The sequence below is a fragment of a genome, unplaced genomic scaffold (genome assembly GCF_019419815.1).
Source record: "Pyrus x bretschneideri cultivar Hongxiangsu unplaced genomic scaffold, Pyrus_bretschneideri_v1 Contig1, whole genome shotgun sequence".
Lineage (NCBI taxonomy): Eukaryota > Viridiplantae > Streptophyta > Magnoliopsida > Rosales > Rosaceae > Pyrus > Pyrus x bretschneideri.
Genome location: NW_025999390.1, coordinates 7,376,143 through 7,400,934, shown reverse-complemented (window position 1 = coordinate 7,400,934; position 24,792 = coordinate 7,376,143). Strand labels below are relative to the sequence as shown.

At 36.9% G+C, this 24,792-nt stretch overlaps 2 protein-coding genes, 2 long non-coding RNA genes and 1 other non-coding gene across 5 annotated transcripts; 2 read left to right on the top strand and 3 right to left on the bottom strand.

Annotated features, from left to right (window-relative positions):
- Positions 1-165: 165 nt before the first annotated feature.
- LOC103946802 lies at positions 166-5,917 on the bottom strand. The gene is made up of 7 exons (XM_048565778.1): positions 5,896-5,917; positions 5,259-5,378; positions 1,412-1,446; positions 1,063-1,281; positions 853-951; positions 690-770; positions 166-588 (listed from the first exon to the last, which is right to left on the bottom strand). The coding sequence occupies exons 1-7, from the start codon at positions 5,915-5,917 to the stop codon at positions 166-168; spliced, it is 999 nt and encodes a 332-aa protein (XP_048421735.1).
- TRNAG-UCC lies at positions 4,413-4,484 on the bottom strand. The gene has a single exon. It is a non-coding gene; the product is annotated as a tRNA-Gly (tRNA).
- A 7,148-nt stretch (positions 5,918-13,065) lies between the features above and the next one.
- Positions 13,066-14,557, top strand: LOC125476572 (probable sugar phosphate/phosphate translocator At5g25400). The gene has a single exon (XM_048582856.1). The coding sequence runs from the start codon at positions 13,150-13,152 to the stop codon at positions 14,197-14,199; it is 1,050 nt and encodes a 349-aa protein (XP_048438813.1). The 5' UTR covers positions 13,066-13,149; the 3' UTR covers positions 14,200-14,557.
- A 4,952-nt stretch (positions 14,558-19,509) lies between these two features.
- Positions 19,510-21,461, bottom strand: LOC125480654. The gene is made up of 2 exons (XR_007260983.1): positions 20,217-21,461; positions 19,510-19,889 (listed from the first exon to the last, which is right to left on the bottom strand). It is a non-coding gene; the product is annotated as an uncharacterized LOC125480654 (long non-coding RNA).
- A 103-nt stretch (positions 21,462-21,564) lies between these two features.
- LOC103946686 lies at positions 21,565-22,815 on the top strand. Its single transcript, XR_667209.3, has 3 exons — positions 21,565-21,853; positions 21,966-22,109; positions 22,216-22,815. It is a non-coding gene; the product is annotated as an uncharacterized LOC103946686 (long non-coding RNA).
- Positions 22,816-24,792: the final 1,977 nt, after the last annotated feature.

The window sequence follows — 24,792 nt, the reverse complement described above, 5'->3', positions numbered from 1 at the left end:
AGAAGTTTTTTTATTTAATTTTTAATAAATATTGTAATGAAATTCTAAACAATAATTATTAAACCAAGAAAAAATATTTAATTATAAAATATATAAAAATGTACACACAAGATGTCCAAAAACAAAACAAAAAAAACTACTAGTCTTCTAGGATACATCATGCTACTAGGTATCAACTGGGTGAAGTGGCTGGGAAGTTGAAGGTGGAGCAACATCACGTGTTGGCATCGGGATCTGGAGGCTGGACATCGCTAAAGCTTGTACAATCATACTCATCCTCTCGTCCTGGGCCCTAATGTGCTCGCCCTGGGCCGCAAGCTGACCTTTTAGGGTTGACACTTCCTCCTTCAAGGCATTGACCTCTCCTGTGGACGATCTGGAAGAGGAGGCACCCGTCTCACGAACCCCCGCCTTCCCCATACATCGAACAACCTTGCCATAACGACGACCCAACTTCTGATCGAAGACCTCAGTCACGATCTGAATATCTGCATCCTCGGGTACATTGACGTCCTCAATCAGGGTCTCCGGGGGAAGCTGGGATGTTGCTTCTTGGAGAACAGCAGTGGACTTTTCCACCATAACATCCTGTAATAATAAAGAAAAAACATATAATGTTCAATAACAAAATATAAATAATATTTGAACGATTCGTAAAAATAAGAATAATAAGAATTACATATACTTACATGAAGCTCCTTAGCGGTCTCATTGCCGGGTCGAACGTAAACGTCATTGAACAAGTCAATCTGTGGGAACTTAGAACCCTCCTAAAAAAAATCATTAAGTAAATTTTATTAGTCAATAATAAAGAATAAAATGTATAAAATTTAAAAATTAATATACTTTTACCTGACGTCGTGCCTCAAGCCTATACAAAAAGGGCTTCGAACCGGAATGGTGGAGAAGTGTCTTTGAGTCCCGAGCTTTCTTGCCAGCAATAGATTTCTTCTGTTAAACATACAATATACATGTTAGTGCGATTATTTGAATGAAATTATTAAAAAAAGCTTAAAAAGATAACAAAAACAGTAAATTATTATTAAAGTATTATGTACATACCACAAATTTTGGATCCATAAAATGTTTACAGAGCCACTCCCAATCCTCTGGCCGGTCCCTCAACTCGTTTGGGCAACCCTCTAGGCGAGCAATCTCCGGATCATCCCATAGCTGAAAATGCGTGTGAAAAGCGCTCTTCCAATCTTTGTACCGGTTTGCTAAGGTCCCCTCTAAGTAGGCACTGACCTCAGGGGATAAGTCCTTAACATCAAAATTGACCTACAAATATGAAAAACAATAAAATAATATTAAGAAATTTAATAATATTAAGATAATATACTTTGGTTTATAATATTTGTAAACAAAATTTAAAAAAAAAATGATAAGGGCTAAAAATTAATTTACTAACCGACAACTTGTCTCGCACCAGTTTCTTCCTTGATCCTATATGAATACAATGAACTAAGTCGATCGTCAATTTAAAATATTTACACAAGTGGATACCACAAAATCTTATGTTATACTTGATGAAAGTATAAAAAAATTCCAAGTGTTAGTGAATCTAATGTTTTGATTGGAAATGCATTGTACGAAATTAGTTTTAACGATCTAACCGTCAAACTTGTTTGTATATACTTCGAGATCGTGTACGCCAAAAATCGTAAAAAACAAAGATGCAGAGATCAAGTAACGGGACAAACCTTTTCGACGGCTATAAACAAAAAAGCACAATTTAACGGTTATTTTAACTCCGATTTTGATGATTTTTTAAAGCTACACTCCTTGATCCTGTATGAATACAATGAACTAATTCGATCGTCAATTTAAAATATTTACATAAGTGGATACCACAAAATCTTATGTTATACTTAATGAAAGTATAAAAAAACTTCAAGTGTTAGTGAATCTATTGTTTTGGTGGGAAACGCATTGTACGAAATTAGTTTCAACGATCTAACCGTCAAACTTGTTTGTATATACTTCGAGATCGTGTACGCCAAAAATTGTAAAAAACAAAGATGCAGAGATCAAGTAACGGGACAAACCTTTTCGACGGCTATAAACAAAAAAGCACAATTTAACGGTTATTTTAACTCCGATTTTGATGATTTTTTAAAGCTACACTCCTTGATCCTATATGAATACAATGAACTAATTTGATCGTCAATTTAAAATATTTACATAAGTGGATACCACAAAATCTTATGTTATACTTAATGAAAGTATAAAAAAACTCCTAGTGTTAGTGAATCTAATGTTTTGATGGGAAACACATTGTACGAAATTAGTTTCAACGATCTAACCGTCAAACTTGTTTGTATATACTTCGAGATCGTGTACGCCAAAAATCGTAAAAAACAAAGATGCAGAGATCAAGTAACGGGAAAAACCTTTTCGACGACTATAAATGAAAAAGCACAATTTAACGGTTATATTAACTCCTATTTTGATGATTTTTTAAAGCTACACTCCTTGATCCTATATGAATACAATGAACAAAGTCGATCGTCAATTTAAAATATTTACACAAGTGGATACCACAAAATCTTATGTTATACTCAATGAAAGTATAAATAAATTCCAATTGTTAGTGTATCTAATGTTTTGATCAGATACGCATTGTACAGAAATAGTTTCAACAATCTAACCGTCAAACTTGTTTGTATATGCTTCGAGATCGTGTATGCCAAAAATCCCAAAAAACAAAGATGCAAAGGTCAAGCAATGGGACAAACCTTTTCAACGGTTATAAACGAAAAAGCACGATTTAACGGTTATTTTAACTCCGATTTTGATGATTTTTTAAAGCTACACTCCTTGATCCTATATGAATACAATGAACTAAGTCGATCGTCAATTTAAAATATTTACACAAGTGGATACCACAAAATCTTATGTTATACTTAATGAAAGTATAAATAAACTCCAATTGTTAGTGAATCTAATGTTTTGATGGGAAACGCATTGTACGAAACTAGTTTCAACGATCCAACCGTCAAACTTGTTTGTATATGCTTCGAGATCGTGTACGCCAAAAATCACAAAAAACAAACATGCAGAAATTAGGTAAGGGGACAAACCTTTTTGACGGCTATAAATGAAAAATCATGATTTAACGGTTATTTTAACTCCGATTTTGATGATTTTTTACAACTACACTCTTTAACCCTATATAAATATAATGAACTAATTCGATCATCAATTTAAAACATTTACACAAGTGGATACCACAAAGAAAAAGGCAATGCAAGAACACCAAGAAAAAAAAAAAAAAAAGACTTTGCACGACGTTCGTGCCCTGCGTCGTGCAAAACGGCTTTGCGTGACGCAGGTGGGCATACGTCGTGCAAAACATCTTTGCGCGACGCCAGTCTTTGTCACTCAAAGATGTTTTGCGCGACGCATAAGATCCTACGTCGCGCAAAGCTGTTTTGCGCGACACATGAGGACCTACGTCGCGCAAAGTCAACGAAAAACGCGGTAAACCTTCTTGGTTTGGCGTCAAAAGTTTGGCGACGAATGACGGCGTCGCGCAAAGCAGTTTTGCGCGACGTATGCCCACCTGCGTCGCGCAAAACCGTTTTGCACAACTCTTTATTCGTCGCGCAAAGTACGTTTGCGCGACGTTTTGTGTTATACGTCGCGCAAACGGACTTTGCACTACAAAATTTTCTTCGTCGCGCAAACATGTTTTTCTACTAGTGACTAGTAGTGGAAAATTATCTTTTGTTTTGTTTGTTTATCATTTTGACAAAACAAAGAAAATTATTTTGCCTATGCAATACTATAAAATAAATAATTTATAAAAAAATAAAAATAAAAACTATTTTGCCTACGTAATCATATAAATAAGGTAATCGAAGATAATAAAACAACAATTCGTTGTAGCATATGAAAATTGGAAAATTTGTCTAATTTGGGTTCACTTCCCAGCAGCAAAAATTATTTTTTGTTTTATTTGCTTATCTTTTTTACAGAAAAAGAAAAAGTTCGCTTATCTTTTTAACAAAAAAAGAAAACTACTTGTCTACGTAATAATATAAATTAAATAATTGAAGATGCAATAATCCGTTGTAGCAAATTAAAACTGGAAAATTTGTCTAACCTAGGTTTGACTCCCAGCAACGAAAAAATATTTTTGAACAGAAAAAGAAAACTACTTTGCCTACGTAATAATGTAAATAATTGAAGATAATGGAATAAGAATTCGTTGTAGCAAATTAAAACTGGAAAATTTGTAAAATCTTGGTTCAACTTCCAGCCGTGGTGGATTATTTTTTGTTTTATTTGTTTCTGTTTTTGACAAGAAAAGAGAATTATTTTGCCTACGTAATAATATAAATAATAGAGCTACAATCGCTTATAGCTAATGAAAACTGGAAGATTTTGCCCACGTAATAATGCAAAAATGCGTTTGCCGGGAGTCGAACCCGGGTCTATTGCTTGGAAGGCAATTATCCTAACCGTTGGACTACAAACGCTTGGTGCCTCTAAACATGGCCTTTTTTTTAATTACATACGAGGACCGCATCTCCTAGAGATAATACCTAAATCGTAGCATGGCTCGCCCTAGTAATATAACATATTTACTTGCCCAAAAAGGATAGAGTCTATTTTCACCAAAAATAAAAAGAGGATAGAGTCTATAAGAACTAAGGCTATCTCCAATAGAGAGTTCGTTTTAGCCCTTTGACCTTCCAAGATATTAATATTTTTAATGAACAGTACATCACCATATTTGCCTCAATCTCCAACCGAGGGTCAAAATGTCATAATGCAAAACATAATTTATTATTTAAATTTAAAAACTACAACAACTTAAATTTCAAAACAACAACAACTTATATTTAAAAACAATATTAACTTATATTTTACAACTACAACAACTTAAATTTAATATCCATAATCAACATCATCTTTATCATCCGCCATTGTAAAAGTGTAGTCAGAGGTAAACAACTGCCGTCGGGTTATAATATCTTCTTTTTTTTTCCTATCAAAATAAGCCTTACTCAATGAAGTGTAATTCAAAGTGTTTCTTTCCATATTCTTATCATCCATCTCTTCTTGTATTTGTTTGGCCCGTTCTTCATGCCTACGGTTCCTTTCTTCCGCGGCAATGGCATTTTGCTCTGCCATGAATCGCAACAAGGCTGCCACTTCATGTAGAGCAACATAATCATCATTTGCCTTGCCCTTTTCCTTCAACCTTTGGGCCTTGTTTCGTCCCATAGCCCTAGGTATGGAACCTTCACCTGAAGACAGATTTTCTACCCTTATTTGTTGAATGGTAGGAGATCCATCTTCATCTATATCTACAGCTGAGGATGTAGTTCCGAACACCGGTGTAGGACCTACTCTATGTTGAGGTGGATCTTCAAATAACACCCACCCTTTACAAATTTCCCAACAACTGTAAAACTGAAAGGGTTTCGAGCTGCCCTTCATATACAATTCCTCCGCTTGGCGTACCTAGAAAATATAATTACAAAAATTAAAGAAAATTAATTTATGAAATTAAATATATTTACAAAAATTAAAGGAAAATAATTCATGAAATTAAATGTAATATAATTAAATATTTAAAATAAATTGCAAAAACACTTACTTCGTCGTAACAGTATGCACCACTTTCATGTCTACTTGCGGCTGCTAACAGTGCTTGATGCCATTTGTTCAAACTTGGGTGAAGATGTTTCTTCCATCTTGAAGAACAACTCTTGTGGTTTCGGATATTCAATGGAGTGGTGCCTACGTAGAACTCTAAGTATTTTTTGGACACTCAAATCCAAACACCTTCACTTGTTTGAGAACTCCACCTCACACTATCTTCCGACACCTATCTATAAGCCCTGCAAAGAGCTTCATCTTCTTTTCGGGTCCAAGCCCTACCTTTTATTGCAAATGAGGCCATTTGGAAATTATTGAAAGAATTGAAGGGAATATTTTTGAAAGAGGTAAGAAAATATGAGAATTGAAGTAGTGTAGGAATGGTGAAAATTTTGTGAAGAATGGTGAATCAGTAGTTCAAGTATTTATAGAAAAAAAAATGAGAAATTTAAAAAATTAAAAATTAAAAATTTGGCCCAAAATAATAATAATAAAAAAAGAATCCAACGATAACTGGCGTCAGCTAGCCGTTGCATTTGAAATTTGGCCTAGCATTCCTGTTAGTTATATCCGACAGAAATGCTCAAATTTATGGCCTGGCCTGGGGCTGGCTGGCTGGCTCATTTGGGCTAGCCGGTTGGCCCTTTGGCCCTTGTTTGTCCAATGGGGCCCACGAGGCCTTTGACCTAGCTCTTGGTTGGAGACAGTTTTAAGACGTTTTTCGGCCTTCTAACACTCTAGATCCTTCGGTTGGAGATGGTCTAAGAAGACTAATTCATTCCAACTTTCGACTTTCTTCAACTAACATATAAATAATAATTTGGCAACTAATTTAAATGATGAAAAACTAAATCTTGATTGTGAAACAGAATTGACACTCTTGTAAACCCATCACATCACTCGGATTTCAACTTTATTGACTCACCATTTTTTAAAATTGATTAGTTCAACACTTGAATATTGAAAAATCATTAGAAAACCCAATTTTACTAAACCTACCCTAAAATCAGTAATTCCATGCTTTCAAAACCAGAAATGAAATAAACTAGGAGTAATAAATAATATGATTCTCATTCATTTCGTTACTCTTAAGTTTTCTGACTTCCTATATCTCTCATTCATGATAAGTAAATATGTTACAATTATAGACATACACACATGAGAAATTGAACAATTTTTTTTTTCCCAACATTACATGAAACTTTGTGACAATATTAAGTAAAGTTTATACTTTGGTTTGTGTTTTTAAGTTCCTTGTCCATCCAACTGGACCCTCCTCATAAGCTTCTTTTCAAAAAAAGTTAACAAATCTAAGGAAAAAAGAAACAACGAGTACATGAAAAATGATTGTGGTGACAAAAGCAAAGGCCAAGAAAACTGAAACATCTTTCGAAATAGGTAAACGACCACCTAAACACAACTTTACGGATTTTCTGGTCAAAGAAACATGGAAATGATTTTCGTTGTTCTGCATTATTTTTGTTTCTTGATTTTTTAATATTTAATTTAAATCTCAAAAAAAAAAAATAAATAAACTGGGAGGTCGCAATTGTGGGGAAGAGGGAGGCCACTTTGTCTGTGGAGGGGCCCTATCATAATCTCTCGTCCACGTAGCTAACTTTTTAACTTCTATTCTTCTACACCCAAAAAATTATTTACTATTATAAAGTCATATTACTTGCTGAGTTACAGCGATGTCTAAAAACAAATGTAATTTCTGTTGGGTCTTTATTCTTTTTATTTTTAAGTTTATTAGGGTTTTTATTCTTAGAAGTTTCAACTTTATTGACTATAACGACAGTCGCGATAATAAACAGATATGCGACAATGATAGGAGGAAACGTTCTGCTCTCTCATGGTCCCTTAGAATCTTAATTTAATAAGAAGAGTCTTAATTTAATATTTAATAAGAGTATTAATTTATTAAAACTTAGTAAATTTTTTATATGCGGAGCAAAATTGTGATAAAAAAAATTTAATTTTCAAATTGTCATGTGCATTAACAAATTATTTGTTGGAGATGCTTTTTTTTTTTTTAATAACTTGGAATATTTCATTGCCAGGGCTGAAGCCAATAGAGTGAGAAAGCCACTAAGGGTAAGCAAATACATAGGAAAATAATTGGAAGTAAGGCCATCTCCAACTGAGCCATTAAAGGGTCATAGGCCAAAATATAGTCCGTTTTGACACAAAAGTCGTCTCCAACCGAGAGTTGGACCAAAAGGCTTGCGGGACCCATTAGGCCATAAATCAGCCACAATGCTTGCAGGCTGGCCAAAGAAAGCTAACCAGCCATCCCAATTTGGGTAGACCCAATCTAGTCCAACAGCAACATGACATCATCCTGACACCAGCTAGCTGATGTCACGTCATGTAGCCGTTGGAATTTGAATTATTATTTTTTCAGACGAAATTTAAAAAAAATTCTAATTTTTTTTTTGTATAAATACCTAAGTCATTTCTCACATTCTTTTCATCATTTCATACTATCTTAACTTATTTTAATATGGTAGTTTAATTCAATTAACTAATAAATTAAAGAACAAGTTTAAAATAATAAATTATTGAGGGGGCTAAAAAATAGCCCTATTTGGTTGGAGATGGGTTTTGTGTCAAAATAGATTATGTTTTGGCCTATGACCTTTTGGCTCGCTCGGTTGGATATAGTATATAAACATGGCTTGGCACTATTCATTAAAAAATAATTTCTTGAAGGGCCTCTATCCAGATTATATACAATCTCCAACCAAATAAACATGGCTTGGCACTATTCATTAATAAACAGTGTCATGCCATATCTATATACAATCTCCAACCAAAACGGGTTATTTTTTAGCCCCCTCAATAATTTATTATTTTAAGTTTGTTCTTTAATTTTGTCGGTTTATTGAATTAAACTTCCATATTAAGATAAAGTTTCCAGACATATTTTGAGGGCTACTTATCGTTAAATGTTGTTTTAAGTTTCATGTTATTAAATATTTTAATTTTACTTGCATGTTAACAACTTATACATTAAAATGAGGTAAGATAGTATGGAATGGTAAAAAGGATGTGAGAAATGATGTGGAAATGACTTAGGTATTTATTGGAAAAAGTTAGAATTTTTTAATTTTGTCTTAAAAAAAAGGCTATATGACGTCAACTAGCATCACAACTAGCCCCAACTTTTAGGGTTGGCTGACTGGCTATGTTTGCCCAGCCCTCTGGCCTTTTGGTTATATTTTTGGCTTGGTGGGTCCCAAATTTTTTGGGTCCAGCCCTCCATTGGAGATGAGTTTTGTGTCAAAACGGGTTATGTTTTGGCCTATAGATCTTTGGTCGGCTCGGTTGGGGATGGCCTAAGGGAGATTGAAGGGCACGAAGCAAGACCACGCCATCCCCTACAACCAACAAAAGAACTAACTAGGTGGGCAAGGTAGTTTGTCCTTGTTCAAAACCCACACAAACAAATATGGGGGCCGAATGATCCAAACCAAGTCGCACATGTTGGAGATGCTCTTAATGTTTACTTACCATGAGAAGGAATGAGATTAGATGCATTATTTTTATCATTCTTTTGGTGTTAGTAAACAGATGAATGAGAATCACTCATTTATTTCTAATCATTGATTGTTAGTAAACACAAGAATGAGAATAGAGAACAACAAAGTATGGTAATTTGATTAGCCTTGAGCTATTTTATAAAATCAATTAAGTAATTATACTATTATTTTTTGAACTTCCTAATGTAAGACATTTCTTTACATCTTTATAATTATTATTAGCACTCAAAAAATTTAATCATATAAAGTGTATTCTCCTCACATATTCACATCTTCCCAATCGTTACAAGTCTAAGCTAACAACTCTCATACGATACCATATTTAGCTTGTAACCCAAAATTCTAACCCAAGGATACTACCATTTCTTTTCTAAATATGAACGGAAGAAACATTTTACTTCTAACATAATTGACACTTCATGAAGTTACATTCTTTGCAAAGGATTCTTGTCTCCAAACACACATTTCCAAAGCAATAATTAATTAAGCTTTGCAACTTTCTTGGCGTAGCCTTCACTTTCATTTGTCCAAACGTAGACTTCACTTTCATTTGTCCAAAATTTTGGACTTGTTTGACGGTTTGAGTGCTGGCTGACCGGTCGGTTACATATTAGTCTCGAGAAGGCACCAATTTCTATATTGGAAACTTGACAACTCATCATTTGTTGGGTTGTGCAAGTGGTTAAGTTGAACAATATTAGTGTAAATAACTCCAAAATCTTGATAATTAAGTCTTTAATCCATAATTAAGATTCTTAATTAGAAAAGGCCTTGCTAGTATTTCACGTTGTTTCTATGAAAATCTCTACCCTAAAATCTTATAAAAACGCAATAGTTATAAGCTAATTAGCAATATAGAGAGTAGTTTAACCTTTTATAAGCCTTTACAAGGTTTATTTTTTCATTAATGTTGGACTCTTTTTACCTTCACTTCTAACATACCCCCTCGCACGTGTGTTCAAGCCAAAAGCATGGACAACACAAATTGGGTGACGTGGAGCATGTATGACTGTTGAGCTTCACACGTGGATGTCAACCTGCTATAATATTATGGAGACAATTGAGATTCCACCATAAAACTCATTGACAATATGAGGCATAATTCAACCTCTTATAAACCTTTACAAATAATTTATTCATGGGGTTTTTTGAAATGGGTCCAAAGTAACTAAAAATTGGACCTATTTCAAAAGTCAAAAGTCACTAAAAATTGGACCTATTTCAAAAGGTAGTCTATAAAATTTGACCTATTTCAAATTTTCCCTTTATTTCATCGATGCATAGTGCCCTAGGTTTATATAACTTTATAGTAAGTGATATAACACGTTCAACAGCCTAGCAGCTCAGCATTTTTAAACGTGCTTCTGCATTAAGCTCTTTTATTCAATAGTTGTTTCATTAGAATTAATGAATTATATCAGAAAGCAATACTCAGAGGAAAAACACAAATAATTCACACACATTTGCCTGACTATTAATCCTAATTTGACAAGAACTTAACAACCAAGAAGCGCTTGGGATCGTTCCGCATCACAAATTGGTTACCTGTCAAAATCCAGTTCGAGTTTTCAAATGAAATAATTGGGGAAAGAACATGGGTTTTGGTGGGCGACTAGCCATTAGGGAAATTAGTAATTCAGGCAATTCAACATCAATTTCGAATACCAAGGAGAATCAAGACTGTTTAAGAAGACATGTGAGATCTTCTTTATCAAATTCCTCATTTTCTATTAATCATATATACAGGGAGATAAAATATTACAAGTTGATCGATTAGTAAATTTAGAATATATTTACGATCATTTTTATATTTGGTTTAACAATGTTCCTTTTAGCACTATTCTCATGCTAACATTTGATATGTATGGTTTTAGGATCCGCACAGGTTCTATTGTAATTTTATTTTTTTATGACACAAAAATACTGCCTACATTAAAAAATGTAGGAATAGACTAGACTTCACAATAAATCAGATATAATACTGTAATTTAAATCTGCTTATAAATTTTATTCTCTCGCTAAAATAATGTGATTTCATTTCAATGTAAAAAAAAAAAAAAGTGCAATGATTATTTTATGTGGGCCAGGTGGAAGAAGAAACGCAATGAACCCTCCCAATACGGCATATCCCCTCCCCTTGTTTGGAAATTTCTCACCGACAACAACCCAACCCTGATGAAGAGGAAAAAGGAAAAAAATGAAAAAGAAGGCCCGTACCCGAATGCCCACAGACCCAAATTAGAGAAAAACGGTTGCGGTTTTGTATTGAATTGAATAGGAATACCGAATACTGAGGTCACGTGGTGCAGCCCACGTGAGGATTCAAACGACTTACAAAATACAAGGTCGCGTAAAGCAACTTCCTTGAATCAGAATCTATGCTCCCTTTCTTTCGGACTTGAAACTCACATTTCAATTCAATTCATCATTCATTTCACACACTCGCCGCTGTTTGTTTTTTCATTTTCGGGAAGGCATTTAATTGTGTGCACGAGAAATTTTGATCGTGACGTTTTTATATTTTCTGATGATTTTTTCTTTCAAATTTATATATTTACATCAAGAGATAGTGTGGATAAATTAGTATCAAACTCGGATTTACAGATTCAATCATAAGATCTCTCTATAAATGCAGTAGTAATATTACTAAATTATAGTACTATGTGATTTTACTCTGCTTTTTTTATTTTATTTTATATAGCGATATATTTGCACTAAAATGTGAAAGAAATTTGTATTGAATACGCTATTTATGAAATTCAGTTTGAGACATCTTATTTATAAGTGAAGAAAAATTTCATCATATTGTAGTATTAAATGTGTATATTTTTAAGCGAACTATTATTGGCATGGTAAATGTATATTTTCTTGTTTCATTTTGTATTTATCACAAGATTCATCACTAAAAACAAATATAATATCTTATGTTAGTTATATTTTTATTTTTTATGGTAATATCTAATGTTTAGTTAGAATATCTCTAACAATACTAGTTAAATTTTTGTTTTTGTACCTAACACATGACCCAAATATTAATATGGCTAGTCATCGCATCCAACAATACTAACTATTTTAGTTTAAGTTAAAATATTTTAATATTATTTTTCTAAACTTAACAACCCAAACTTTTTTTTTTCTTCTCAAGCCTACAAACAATACAATCTTATAGTCTAATGTTTAGCAAAAATTTAACAGTCTCCTCCTAACTAAATTTGGCTAATTATTATTCACATAGTTAAGATTGGTAGTCAATTAGCTAGCCTGTCAGAGATTATTTTTCTGCATTTTTAGTTAAAACAATGAAAATCTCGCATTTAACTAGACTGTTAGACATATTTTTAATGAATACGTGACAATAATATATGAACAGAAAATCCCATAAGCATTAGCACTATAGTCTTTTAAGTTAATGCAAGCCCGACAATAATATATACGTTTCAAAGTTGTCATCCCCACCCTCCCTCCCATCCCACGATAAAAGTACAAATTAAATCCAAATCCAAAAAAATCGTGACTACCTCAAAATCAAATGCATAATTGCACAAAAATGCAGACTGTTCCTGCAAAAGCCTAAATAAATACCACGGACACAGATCCTCCCTGGATCTAAGCTTAGGGATCGGGATCATTGAAATTTGATTTAACAATTACAAATATGAAACTCTCTAAAAATTATAATAATTGTAACCGTTTAATCAAATTTCAATAATTCGAATCTATCTATTGATCTCTAGTCTTAGATCCAGGATCTCCTAAATACCACCTCCCCTCCCACACCAAATAAAAAATGGAACTTCCACACCAGATACGCTCCCAAATTTAATATTTTTTAATTATTATATTACCCCCGTTTCTCTCACCAAAATCCAGCTCTCACTGCCTTCTTCTATCACTTTGAATCTGACTTCTTCCTCCTGCTCCTCCTCCTCACTTCTCTCCCTTTCTCCCCCACCACCGCCACCGCCACCACCGGCGAAAACCCACCTCCAAAATGGGAAAAGGTGGCTCCCTGAGCGAGGGGGTGATAAAAAAGATCCTCCTCTCCTACACCTACGTCGCCATCTGGATCTTCCTCTCCTTCACCGTCATCGTCTACAACAAATACATCCTCGACAAGAAGATGTACAACTGGCCCTTCCCCATCTCCCTCACCATGATCCACATGTCCTTCTGCGCTTCCCTCGCCTTCCTCCTCGTCCGCGTCTTCCGCCTCGTCGAGCCCGTCACCATGTCCCGCGACCTCTACCTCTCCTCCGTCGTCCCCATCGGCGCCCTCTACTCCCTCTCCCTCTGGCTTTCCAACTCCGCCTACATCTACCTCTCCGTCTCCTTCATCCAGATGCTCAAGGCCCTCATGCCCGTCGCGGTCTACTCCATTGGCGTCTCCTTCAAAAAGGAGTCCTTCAAGACTGACACCATGGTCAACATGATCTCCATTTCCATCGGCGTCGCCATCGCCGCCTACGGAGAGGCCCGATTCGACACCTGGGGCGTCATGCTCCAGCTCGGTGCCGTCGCATTCGAGGCCACCCGCCTTGTCTTGATCCAGATCCTCCTCACATCCAAAGGCATTACCCTCAACCCCATAACATCTCTCTACTACGTGGCTCCTTGCTGTCTGGCTTTCCTCTTCGTCCCCTGGATCTTCGTCGAGTACCCGATTCTGCGTGATTCCTCGAGCTTCCATTTCGATTTCGTGATTTTTGGGACCAATTCTGTTTGCGCATTTGCTCTGAATCTCGCCGTGTTCTTGCTCGTCGGAAAGACCTCGGCGCTGACGATGAATGTTGCCGGAGTGGTGAAAGATTGGCTTCTGATCGCCTTTTCGTGGTCCGTTATCAAGGACACCGTGACCCCGATCAATCTGTTCGGCTACGGCCTCGCGTTTTTGGGGGTTGCCTACTACAACCACTCTAAATTGCGGGCTCTGAAGGCCAAGGATGCGCAGAAGAAGGCCGCGCAGCCCGACGAGGAGGCCAGCAGGCTCTTGGAGGAGAGGGAAGGGGAAGGAATCGGGAAGAGGAATGAATCCCAGAAATGATTTTTTCCGAGCCCTTTAATTTGATCCGGGGACTTCTCTGATTTGAGCTGGATTATGATAATAAAAACAAAATGGGAATGTAGGTGGTGGAAGAGCGTAAAATGGGTCCAATTCGAAGGCGGAGGAAATTCGGGTTTCCGGTATGTTGTTCTAGATTTCTGTTTTATTATGATTAGCAATATATAGTATTGTTTAAGGGATTTGAGATTCTGCAAGTGTTGCTTATGCTGCCAAATCATGTATGTTAGCAGAGGAAGAATCTCAGTTGCCTTGTCTTTTGTTTCTGAATTTTTCCCTTTTTATTTGTATTTGTGTAGGAACTCCTTATTTATTCATATTCGTTATCTTTTTGTCTCAATGGGATCGCTGTGGATGAAAATTACATTATAACTTTGATCACATTTTGGTTTCTCTGAGTTGCACTCATGTTTGAGTAGAGACTTCTTCCTGAAATGGTTAGACAAAAAGACTCAACTCTGTGAGTGTATAGCGTGCACCGGGGTTTTGGCCGTTAGATCCAACCATACCTTTGCTCGGTGTATGCCGTGCACCGGAGCATAGGAGAATTTTCACGGCGGCACACAACAGTTTGTCAATGCATTTTGAAGATGTCATCTTATCTTCTCACCATAGTTATGACAATTCGGCTGTTATTTGACTAAGACCAATTCCTTGTGGGCATATAAGTTAGTGAGTTAGGTTAAAGCTAGAAAATTTGGCCCAAGCTGCTATCTCGCATTTACACGGTAATTAAACTAAGTTATCTTAAACCTTATTAATACCTACAAGACTGACCTGTTCTGTGCTCTCAATGCGATCCGATCCACCAACCCTTAATGGACCAGGACGGGTTAAATTTGCCGTGTAGGTATGTTAGTCTTATGGCGTATAAGTTTTCGGTATTTCCTGCAAGAAAATTGCTTGCATGGGTTTAATCCTCCATTTGGTAGTTAGATTGTGAGACAGATTGCTTTCTTGTACACCGGCTGGGTTTGCTCGGTTCCTTACCTTAAGCTTAAAGCTGTTATGTGGAACCTGAGGTGCTCCAAGTCAGGATATTGTTCAAAGACACGTACAGCCCCGTCATTTGAGTCGTACTAAACCATGTTAGTTCATCAGTTTACCCGAAAGGGAACGAAGGATTTTAGATTGACTTATCGACCTGTTTTTGGAAAATGCCGGATGACATAAGTTACCAAGTTTCTTTGGGCAGTTTCTCTTGGTTGGAACTTCTGCTTTGGATTTGGAACTCCATTTGAACTACAATTAATGACTTTTGAGTTTTGGAAACTTTTAGCTGACAAAAACTGAACGTGCATTTCTGTTTAGACGTTTGAGTACAAGACTCTTTCTTCCTCGTTTAGATGCGGAATCTATTTCTGCTACATTGTCGTCTATAGGAGTCCAAAACTTCTCTCTCTTTGGATAAGTTAGAAGCTGTTAAAATGTTCATTTGGTGGTAAATTAACGTGTAAAAATGTTGTTACTGAGGTAAATCTGGGACATTATTGAGCAATTTATGCGGCATGAGATGTCACAGTAACGATGTACTTATATTGTAAGGTAAATGTATGACATTATCAAGAGAGCAATTAACACGACGCGAAATATTACACAAATAATATACTCGTACTATAAGTCCTGCTCCGTTTACAATCACAGCCTTCTACCTCGATGAGTCGATGACTACAAATCACGCGAATCGCTGAGCTTCCGACACGAGGCGACGTTGTCCAAAGTTGTTATGGTTAAATCATTATTAATTAATTGGGGTTAGTTTAGTAGAAGTTTCAGTTTTTTGTTGCATTTAACCCGTTGACTCGTTTTGCTTATTACGAAAATCGTAAGAGTTTTTCGATATCAACATATTTTAGCAAACAATACGCACAGCAGCACATGGGAGCCTGTCTTACTCTGCCAACTGGGGGACAAAGACATATTATAATACGTGTGGTTCTAGTGGCATTGGGACAATGCTCATTTTTTTCCTTGCTCTGCATTCGCTGCAATTTCAGCGTGAATATGTGCATTGTTTGTGCTGTTCTAGGGTTTGGGAGATCAATTCTGCTAATAAACACTTTTGGAAAAAAACGCTTTTGTTCGGAACACATCAATTTTTTTTCTTCTTCCAAATGCGAGTTTTTCTTCTTCTCAAAGAATCCAATGTTGTGTGCTTCTCTAAAAGGAGCTCAAATTGTGATTTTATAATTTAAAATTATTTTTAATCTTTATGCCCCTCTCAATCATAAACGTTTATTGTTATCCTAAGCCTAAGGTAACTTTCCACTGGGTGGCCCGTGGGCATTTGGGGTACCCGAAGCAGGAAGGAGGTATGGGGTTTCGAAATTTTCAAGATTTTAACGATGCTCTGTTGGCTAAACAGTGCTGGAGATTGATTCACGAGCCAAACTCGCTTTGGGCTCGTCTTCTAAAGGCCCGGTATTTTCCTCATTGTTCTTTCCTAGATGCTAAACTGGGGGGGAGAGCGTCTTGGGGCTGGTCTAGTCTTTTGGTTGGGAGGGAGATTCTGCTAAGAGGTGCTCATTGGCAAATTATGAACGGTCGAAGTGTCAGGCTATGGCATGATAGATGGGTGCCGTCTATCCCGGGTGGGAAACCTTCGGTCATTGGGGACGTGCGGGTGTCTAGGAACATGAGGGTGAGCACAGTGATTAAGGAAGGGTCCGGATCGTGGGATATTGAGGCCATTAAGCCTCTCATTTCTTCGGTGGATTATGAGGCCATTCTGGATACGCACATTGGCGATGGGTATCGGGAGGATAGGTTCATTTGGCCTGCCACGCGGAATGGGGTGTACTCTGTGAGAACTGGGTATCATTGGAAGAATGCTTGCTCGAGACCCATGAATGATCGTGCCTCCTCGTCTTCATCTGTAATCCCGAAAAGGGTCTGGAGATGTGTGTGGCATTTGAGGACTACCCCGAGGGTTCGAAATTTTATGTGGCGGGCCTTAAACTGCGCTTTGGCAACGATGGAGATTCTGTTCAAACGCTACTGTTCTCCCTCGCCGGTTTGTCCAATTTGTTTGGATCAGGTTGAATCTTTAGAACACATGTTTCTTTTGTGCCCATGGGTTGAGCCGATTTGGTTTGGGGGCCCGTTGAATTACCGGGTGAGTAGAGCTAATATTTCGAATCTTCCAGCTTGGGTTACTTCTTTCTCCGAGTCTAACTTGGGCTCAAAAGATGACATTGAGAGGATTCTGTCTATTGTAGCGATAACTTGCTGGCAAATCTGGAAATCCAGATGTAGTTTTGTGTACGAGCATAAGCGCATTTCCCCAAACCAGGTCATTATGGCAATTGGGATCTCGGTGAACGGGTTTATGGAGGCAAATGGTGCTCCTGAGGGCAGTCCCCAGAGGAGCTTGGTCTGCTCTAGTCAACCTGCTCGTTGGTTTCCCCCGTGCCATCCTTTCATGAAAGTGAATGTTGATGCGAGCTGGGAGGCTAATTCTAAGAGAGGCTTCGCTGGAGTTGTTATCAGGAATCATGACGGGCATGTCGTGGCGGCTAGGCGGGAGCAGATTGGGGCGCCGAGTGTAGTGGTGGCGGAGGCTTCAGCGATTTTGCTCGGGTGTAGCGTGGCCAAAGCGATGGGTTTGGAGGAAATCATTGTGGAGTCTGATTCTAAGGAGAATATCCTTAGTTTAGATCAGGGTTCTACGCGGGGCAGCTGGGAGGCTTTCCCCGTTATTTCTAAGGTGTTGAGGCTTAGGGAAGAATTCCAGGTCTGTCGCTGGTCTTGGGTTCCGAGATCGGCCAATTCGGCGGCGCACTCGTTGGCGTCGAGACATAATCCGGAGATGTGCGATGTTACTTGGGTTAATCACCCCCCATCTTCTCTTGTCCATGTTCTGAACAAGGATGGTTTACCATGTCCCCATTAATTTTGGTTTTGGTTGGGGAGGGGGTGACCTTGGCTTGGGTGCTGGGTCGGTTGTGTTATGCCCTCTCCGTAACTTGCTGTTTGGTTTTCCTTGTTGCTTGCTCTTGGTGAGCTTCTGTGGTGCTGTGGCTTCGGCCCTGGTTTATTTGCCAGTTTTCAAAAAAAAAAAAAAAAAAAAAAAAAAAACAATCCTTTATAAATGAGAGTGCAAGGAATGGGTATCATTTTCTTTTCCGTTTTCCTGTCACACAAGCAATAAATAAAGGAAATTTTAAAGAAAACTCTTGGTACTGTTCACTTTAATGAAAAACCACATTTTTACACTAAAAAGTCAATCTTGGTACTATTCACTTTACCCTTTATTTTGTCTTTATCGCTAAAACTTAAAGTTTTCAAGCCATTTTTATTAGTTTTCTTATAAATGAATGAATCATATGTGTTGAAAATTTGTTTCAACCCTAATTTTTACAAGGTATCGAGCCGAAAATTTTAACCACGAGTTGGTGGTCTAGTGGTAAAAGATGAATTGTGAGGCTTCCTTTAAATTAAAAACTGAAGGTCTTGGGTTTGAAACCCGCTGCTAGTGTGGAAGCCAAAATTGTGATCAGGAAGAGGCTGAAATGTCTGTGTGAGCCTTTCCGTCCTCTTGGAAGGGGTGGATAACTGTGGGTTGCCACTAGTTATCCCCTTTTTTAAAAAAAAAAAAAGACCTAAACAACTTAAGAATCACGTCCCGATTATTCCATATCAGTCATATTCCCAAAAATGTAATATCCAGAAGCATATACTACCTAAAAATTGACTAAAATTGGGTAAGACTGGATGATAAAAAGAATCCACAAGTGCGTTTGTTGATAAATTGAGTTAGATGCTCACAGGTAACAACAATACAAATGAGATAAGGTGTCACGTCTTGACCAATATTTCAATTTTTGGAATGCCGCCTTAATTTGGCCTGTTATTTGAACGTTGTATCAATGTAACAAGGATTCCTGATTGGAAATTGTAAGGGTCAAATGGGTAATTCCAACTTTTTCATCAAACAAGGGATCATCCATTTCTTATTAATTTGTGTTTAAGTTTTAAAACCCCACATTAAACTCGGCTGGGTGGAAAATTAAGAAACATGTCTATTGCTTGTCCTCTTTGCCTTTGTAGCCCTAGGGGCCCACCTTGGTTATAGGCCCAACAAGGCCCATAATCAAATTGGCACAGCTCAATGTTACATATAGGCACTTTGGAAACGAAAACGAAACACGAACCAAATCGGATCGTATTTAGTGGTTCGATTTGTCAGTTTTGACATGGTTTCGGTTTTGTAACCAAACCGAAGTGTAGAAGACTGTTTGATTTCGATTTTAACTTTTGAAAACACACCGATACTGAACCACACCGTAAATATTAATAAACATTTGATTAAATATTCATTCTTGGACCCCAAGATAATTTCTAAAAAATATATATAATAACACATGTCGATCGTTCATCCTATTCACTAAAGCCTTTTGGCGACTTGTCTGAGTTGGAAGATTCCTGTGACTCTGCACGAAACTTTTCCTTTCTCTTTCTGAAATGGATTCTTAGGTTTGCAGTACCTTGGAAAGGAGCTTCTTGCGACAAAATGGCTTGCATATGTTGTCGAGATTGACGTTCAGCCTCTGAGTTGTTGGCAACAACCGGCATCATATGAGCAGCATGCACCGAACATTCATCTAGTTTTTAATTATATCATCGTTCAGTATCTCCGCATACAAGTCTTCATCATAAGTACCCTGCAATTACTAATTAACAAAGGATCACGATTCATTAGCTGGACATACAATGGACTAAAAACCACCATCAGTTATGCATTGATTCTTGGACCCATGATAATTTCTCAAAGAATAATACATATTAAGACGAATGAAATGAGACCCTCTTATACATAAAGCATACATATGTGTAAATTTTAAATTGTATATATTTTCTTAAAAATCAAATTGAAACCTTTTGAAAACGCACTGAATCGAAGCAAACGGCTGATTTCATTTTGATTTTGGCTTCCAAACCGCATCGAACTGAACTGTGCTCACCTCTAATGTTAAATAGCATTTTGGTACTAGTTTTACCTCACTTTCGGTCCCACGCCACCATGTGTCCGGAGGTCAAAAGCAATGACCGGCTTCACCTCCCTTCCATCTCATAATCTTCTTGCTAGAACCATATCCTGATGTCCATGTGAAAGATCATGAAGAATTCTGTTTGGTATATTTTTCTCAAGAAGACAACTAAAACTAACTGAAGAAAAAGTTTTACTTGCTGAAAACAGAAAATGTGAGAATTTATAGTTTTTAGATGAGAACCATTCGTCGGCCTTTTCTCTCACCCTGTCCTCTCTCTTTTCTCTCCTTCTCTCTCCCTCACTTCTCTCACTGGTTACTCAAACAAATTTCAGAGGACGATATCTGCCACGAGCGCCCTTCAACCCGAGATAGTTCAATTTCGCTGCTATTCGACTCCATCGTTGCATGCTATAGTCATGAAATGGTAGTGCGCATAGTGGGCACTTGAACTGTTTGGCAATCTGAGTTTTTTTTTTTTCTTCTCAAGCTTTGAAGATTCACAGTTGCCTCCCAGCCTGCATTTTTTGTCTTTGAATATTTGATAGTGATCTAAAAATAAGTTTCAAGTTCTCATACCAAATGAATTTATGAGTCTTATGAATTGTAGTTAGAACTATGTTCTTTGAACAAATAAAAATTTTCAAGTCCAAGTTTCTAAATAGAATACTAAACATGCCCTTAGAAACGGAGATGAAGTTCCTTAGGACTCAAGATATTCAGGAAGAACAGGTTGTTCCAGCTCAGTGCCGTTGATAGTTCCTGACTATTGAATGGAAATAAGTTCATCTTCAAAGTTCTATCTGTTTGTGCTTCGCTGATTTCTTTTATCGACCTCGATGATGAGAATGGGGCTTTAATGAGTTCAACTATGCAACGTCAAGAATTCCTCGTCGAAACACAAGGTTAGGGATGTTGAGAATTGTCCACATCGGTGAGGGGACAAGTTTGCTATGTGCTTATATGGTCTTGAGCTACTCCCTATATTGCCAATTGGTTTTATGGTAGAACCCTAATTTCATCATGGTATCAAAGCAGGTTATCTCACGTGTGAAGCCCAACGGCCACATGTGCTCCACATCACCTTGTTGTGTTGTCCACGTGTTAGGCTTGAAAATTGGCTACACGTGTGAAGCCCAACGGCCACATGTGCTCCACATCACCTTGTTGTGTTGTCCACGTGTTAGGCTTGAAAATTGGCTACACGTGCGGGGGCGTGTTGAGAATTGCTTTCTGAAAGACTATACAGAGAGAGTTGATCAAAAAGATAAAATTGGCTACACATGCGGGGTCGTGTTGAGAATTGCTTTCTGAAAGACTATACAGAGAGAGTTGATCAAAAACATAAAATTGGCTACACGTGTAGGGGCGTGTTGAGAATTGCTTGGCTACACGTGCGGGGCGTGTTGAGAATTGTTTTCTGAAAGACTATACAGAGAGAGTTGATCAAAAAGATAAACGACTACACAGAGAGGAGACACTTACTGCTGATTGATCAAGTAATAGAGATAATGGAGCAGACCGTTTGTATGATAGTGAGTAGGAGGAGAAACACAGCTGCATTGTCGTCTATTTTTTTCGGCAGCATCTTCTATTGATGAATTATTTCAATGAACCGAAGAGGGTGCTCTTTTTGATTTGGAGAGGTGAGTGTTCACTTTTGTTAAAGGTTATTTGTCCGTAATGTTATGGCTGGTAACATTTCGGTCTAATTCTTAAACATATGATATTGAAAGCATGTATAATTGTTGCTTTTAGTTTCCAGTTTAAAACAGAGAAGGAAGGTTTAAAACTTCGCCGCGATGTTGTAGCAGAAGGTAATGTGAGTTCTGGAGAGATGCCCCAACCCGTATAATATCCCGGCTATCTGGTCAAGAAGAGATGTTTGCTTTCCGTCCAGCAGTAAGTGGTGTCCTGTTTCTCTAGTACACTAGTTTCCGATTGCTTTCTCTCTTCCACTCGTAAAGGTATGGTCTTCCTGTGCACTGAGGATGAATTATCTGTGTAGGTGTTGCGCTTGATTGAAATGCAGACACCGGTATATCTAGAGGAGTCCATAGTCCTCATCCTTATTTCCAGAAACAACGCCGAGAATTTGAAAGTATATCTTCACGGAACATACAGTAGCAGTCGTCATACTAAGCCGCAGAATTGTTGTATCAATGTTGCTTCTTCCTGTACATTTTATGATTTTTCATTCATTTTTATCTCGTTACGGTATGAACTAATACGAAGCCAGGCCTACAGGTAAAAAAAAAAAAAGGAAATCCTACGGAGTCTGAATTTGCCATTACTCAACAGTTGACACTATATATCAAAAAACGTTGGTTCTTCATTCTTTATTTCTTATCTGCAATTTTAAGCACGGCGAAGGATTTCTACGTGAATGGTGCAGTGTAAATGATATTTTTGGAATAATAATAACAATATAGTTTCAACAAAAAAAAGTTACAAATCTTCAACAAAACAAACAAACTAGCGAACACAAGGACATAGCTTGTGGAAATAATTCCTTGCTACTAAGTGTTTTTTTAACGAATTCATTGCAACTAAGTTTTTTTTTTTTTAACAAATTCATTACAACTAAATTTGAATTCTCTTTTTTGTAAATTAGTGTCAAAATATATATTGTCTTTGTAAAAATTATGTTGTCACTAATTTTAAAATATTTGTTAGTCTCTAACATGCACGCTATTTTGTGAATACAAATTCGTTGAAAACTCTGGCACAAGAAACCAAGGCAGAAGGGAAATTGATCAGAATCACTTGGTTTTGCTTGCATGAGGAATGAGGTGTACATAAAGTAGATGCGAAAATGAAATTTTGGTTGTCACTCTTTCAGTTGGTATCATCTTTGACTCTTTGACCATGCAACTTACTTTGAAGTCGATAAACACATTTTGTATCTTTTCAATTGGTGAAATCATGATTCTCTGAATCTGATGACTTTAAGTTAATCTCAAGCCTTTATTCGGTTCTAATAATTGTTTGGCGGCTAAATAAGGAATAGACATTATCAAATAGTACTACAGTTTAATGTTATTTTTTTTTTATTGATAAAGAAAAATTTCATATTTAACTCATACAATCACACAAATAACGATAAGGTATTATATGTGTTGAGTTCAATACTTAGTAGTTAACCTATTGTGCGGTCTAGCTCAAACTTCCCATTCCTTTTAATAGAGTAATCCTTCTTCCCTTAGGGATCAATATCAAAATTACAAGGTCAAGGAAGAACATTTGCTACTGTATTTTTCAAGTAGGAATAACTCCTAAAGGAATATGCCATTCAAACGAAGTGACAATGAAGAATACCAATTCATTATAACTACTAACCAAATCAAATCATACTATTATACATGGATAAAAGAATACGAACACAATAAACAATTTATTTAAAGAGGCACAACTATCTATCTCATATACAACAGTTTAGTTTGACCCGACCCGACGCAATATCGATGAGCCTAAAGTCAGGGTGTCATAAAACTACTTGATTTTTAAGGGTCGAGCCTAAGCATGAGCACAACTCACCTTAAAAGTCATGTTTATTTAAATTATGGTTAAAACTGCTTGATTCTTGTAGTGAATAGGGGTTCCTTCCTTGGATGATATTGGAAACAAGGGTTTTCTACTTTCTATCTTAAGTACAACCATTGAGTTGGCCCGATCTCAACACGAGCATGATGAGGAATATTTGGAAGCTGGGATCGTGTGAAAGAAAATTTTGTGTATTATCGAATACATTTAGTAAGAGGACCGAGACTTGTGAAATTACATAATTAATTCAAGCATTCGTGAAAAAGTAGCATGCATCCAAAAGTTGACTAATTAGTGGCCATATACCAGAAGAAGAGATGTCAAAAACTATGTGTAAAATTGATCAGATAGTTCTTAGTTGCAGTAGTGGACATGATAATACACCACCCCACTCATCAATTATGATACAGTTGTTAAGTACTAATAAAACGCCTGGCTTGTTGAAAAAGGGCTACAAGCCTACAAAACCATGCACATTCCGTTTTGTTTAGGACCACTGTTTTATCTTTTGACTCAGTGGAGGTTCCATTTCGATAAGGTGCATGTGGCTAAAATAGATACATCCCACTCATGGCTCAAAGTGGAGAAAACAAATCAATCCAGAAACAAGCAACGAACTGTTTACACAGATACGACAGGGGATGCAAGTAGAGCCTTAGCTACTAGCCAAATCTTTTCCTTTCTTTCTTCCAAGGGATGTTACTTTGGATGTATCTTAAGTAATCATACACTGTTTATATAAAAAGTTATAACACATAATAATGCGTAATTGACTTGAAATATTATTACCGTGACATCTCCCTTGTATGTAAGAAAGGAAGTCAATATACTGCATAGTGACTATCATGGGCACGATGGATAAGTATGGTTGATTAGGTGCTAAATGAAACACATTTAAGGGCTACAAAATAATTGAGTAGAACAGAACTAGATCATCCAATTCAAAATTAATTGGATGATCTAGAGAGCAATCTCCATTAATTATGTGGTGTATTACTAGTATCTGTGGCTATGTCGTGTATTAGATTTTGCATCTTCGAGT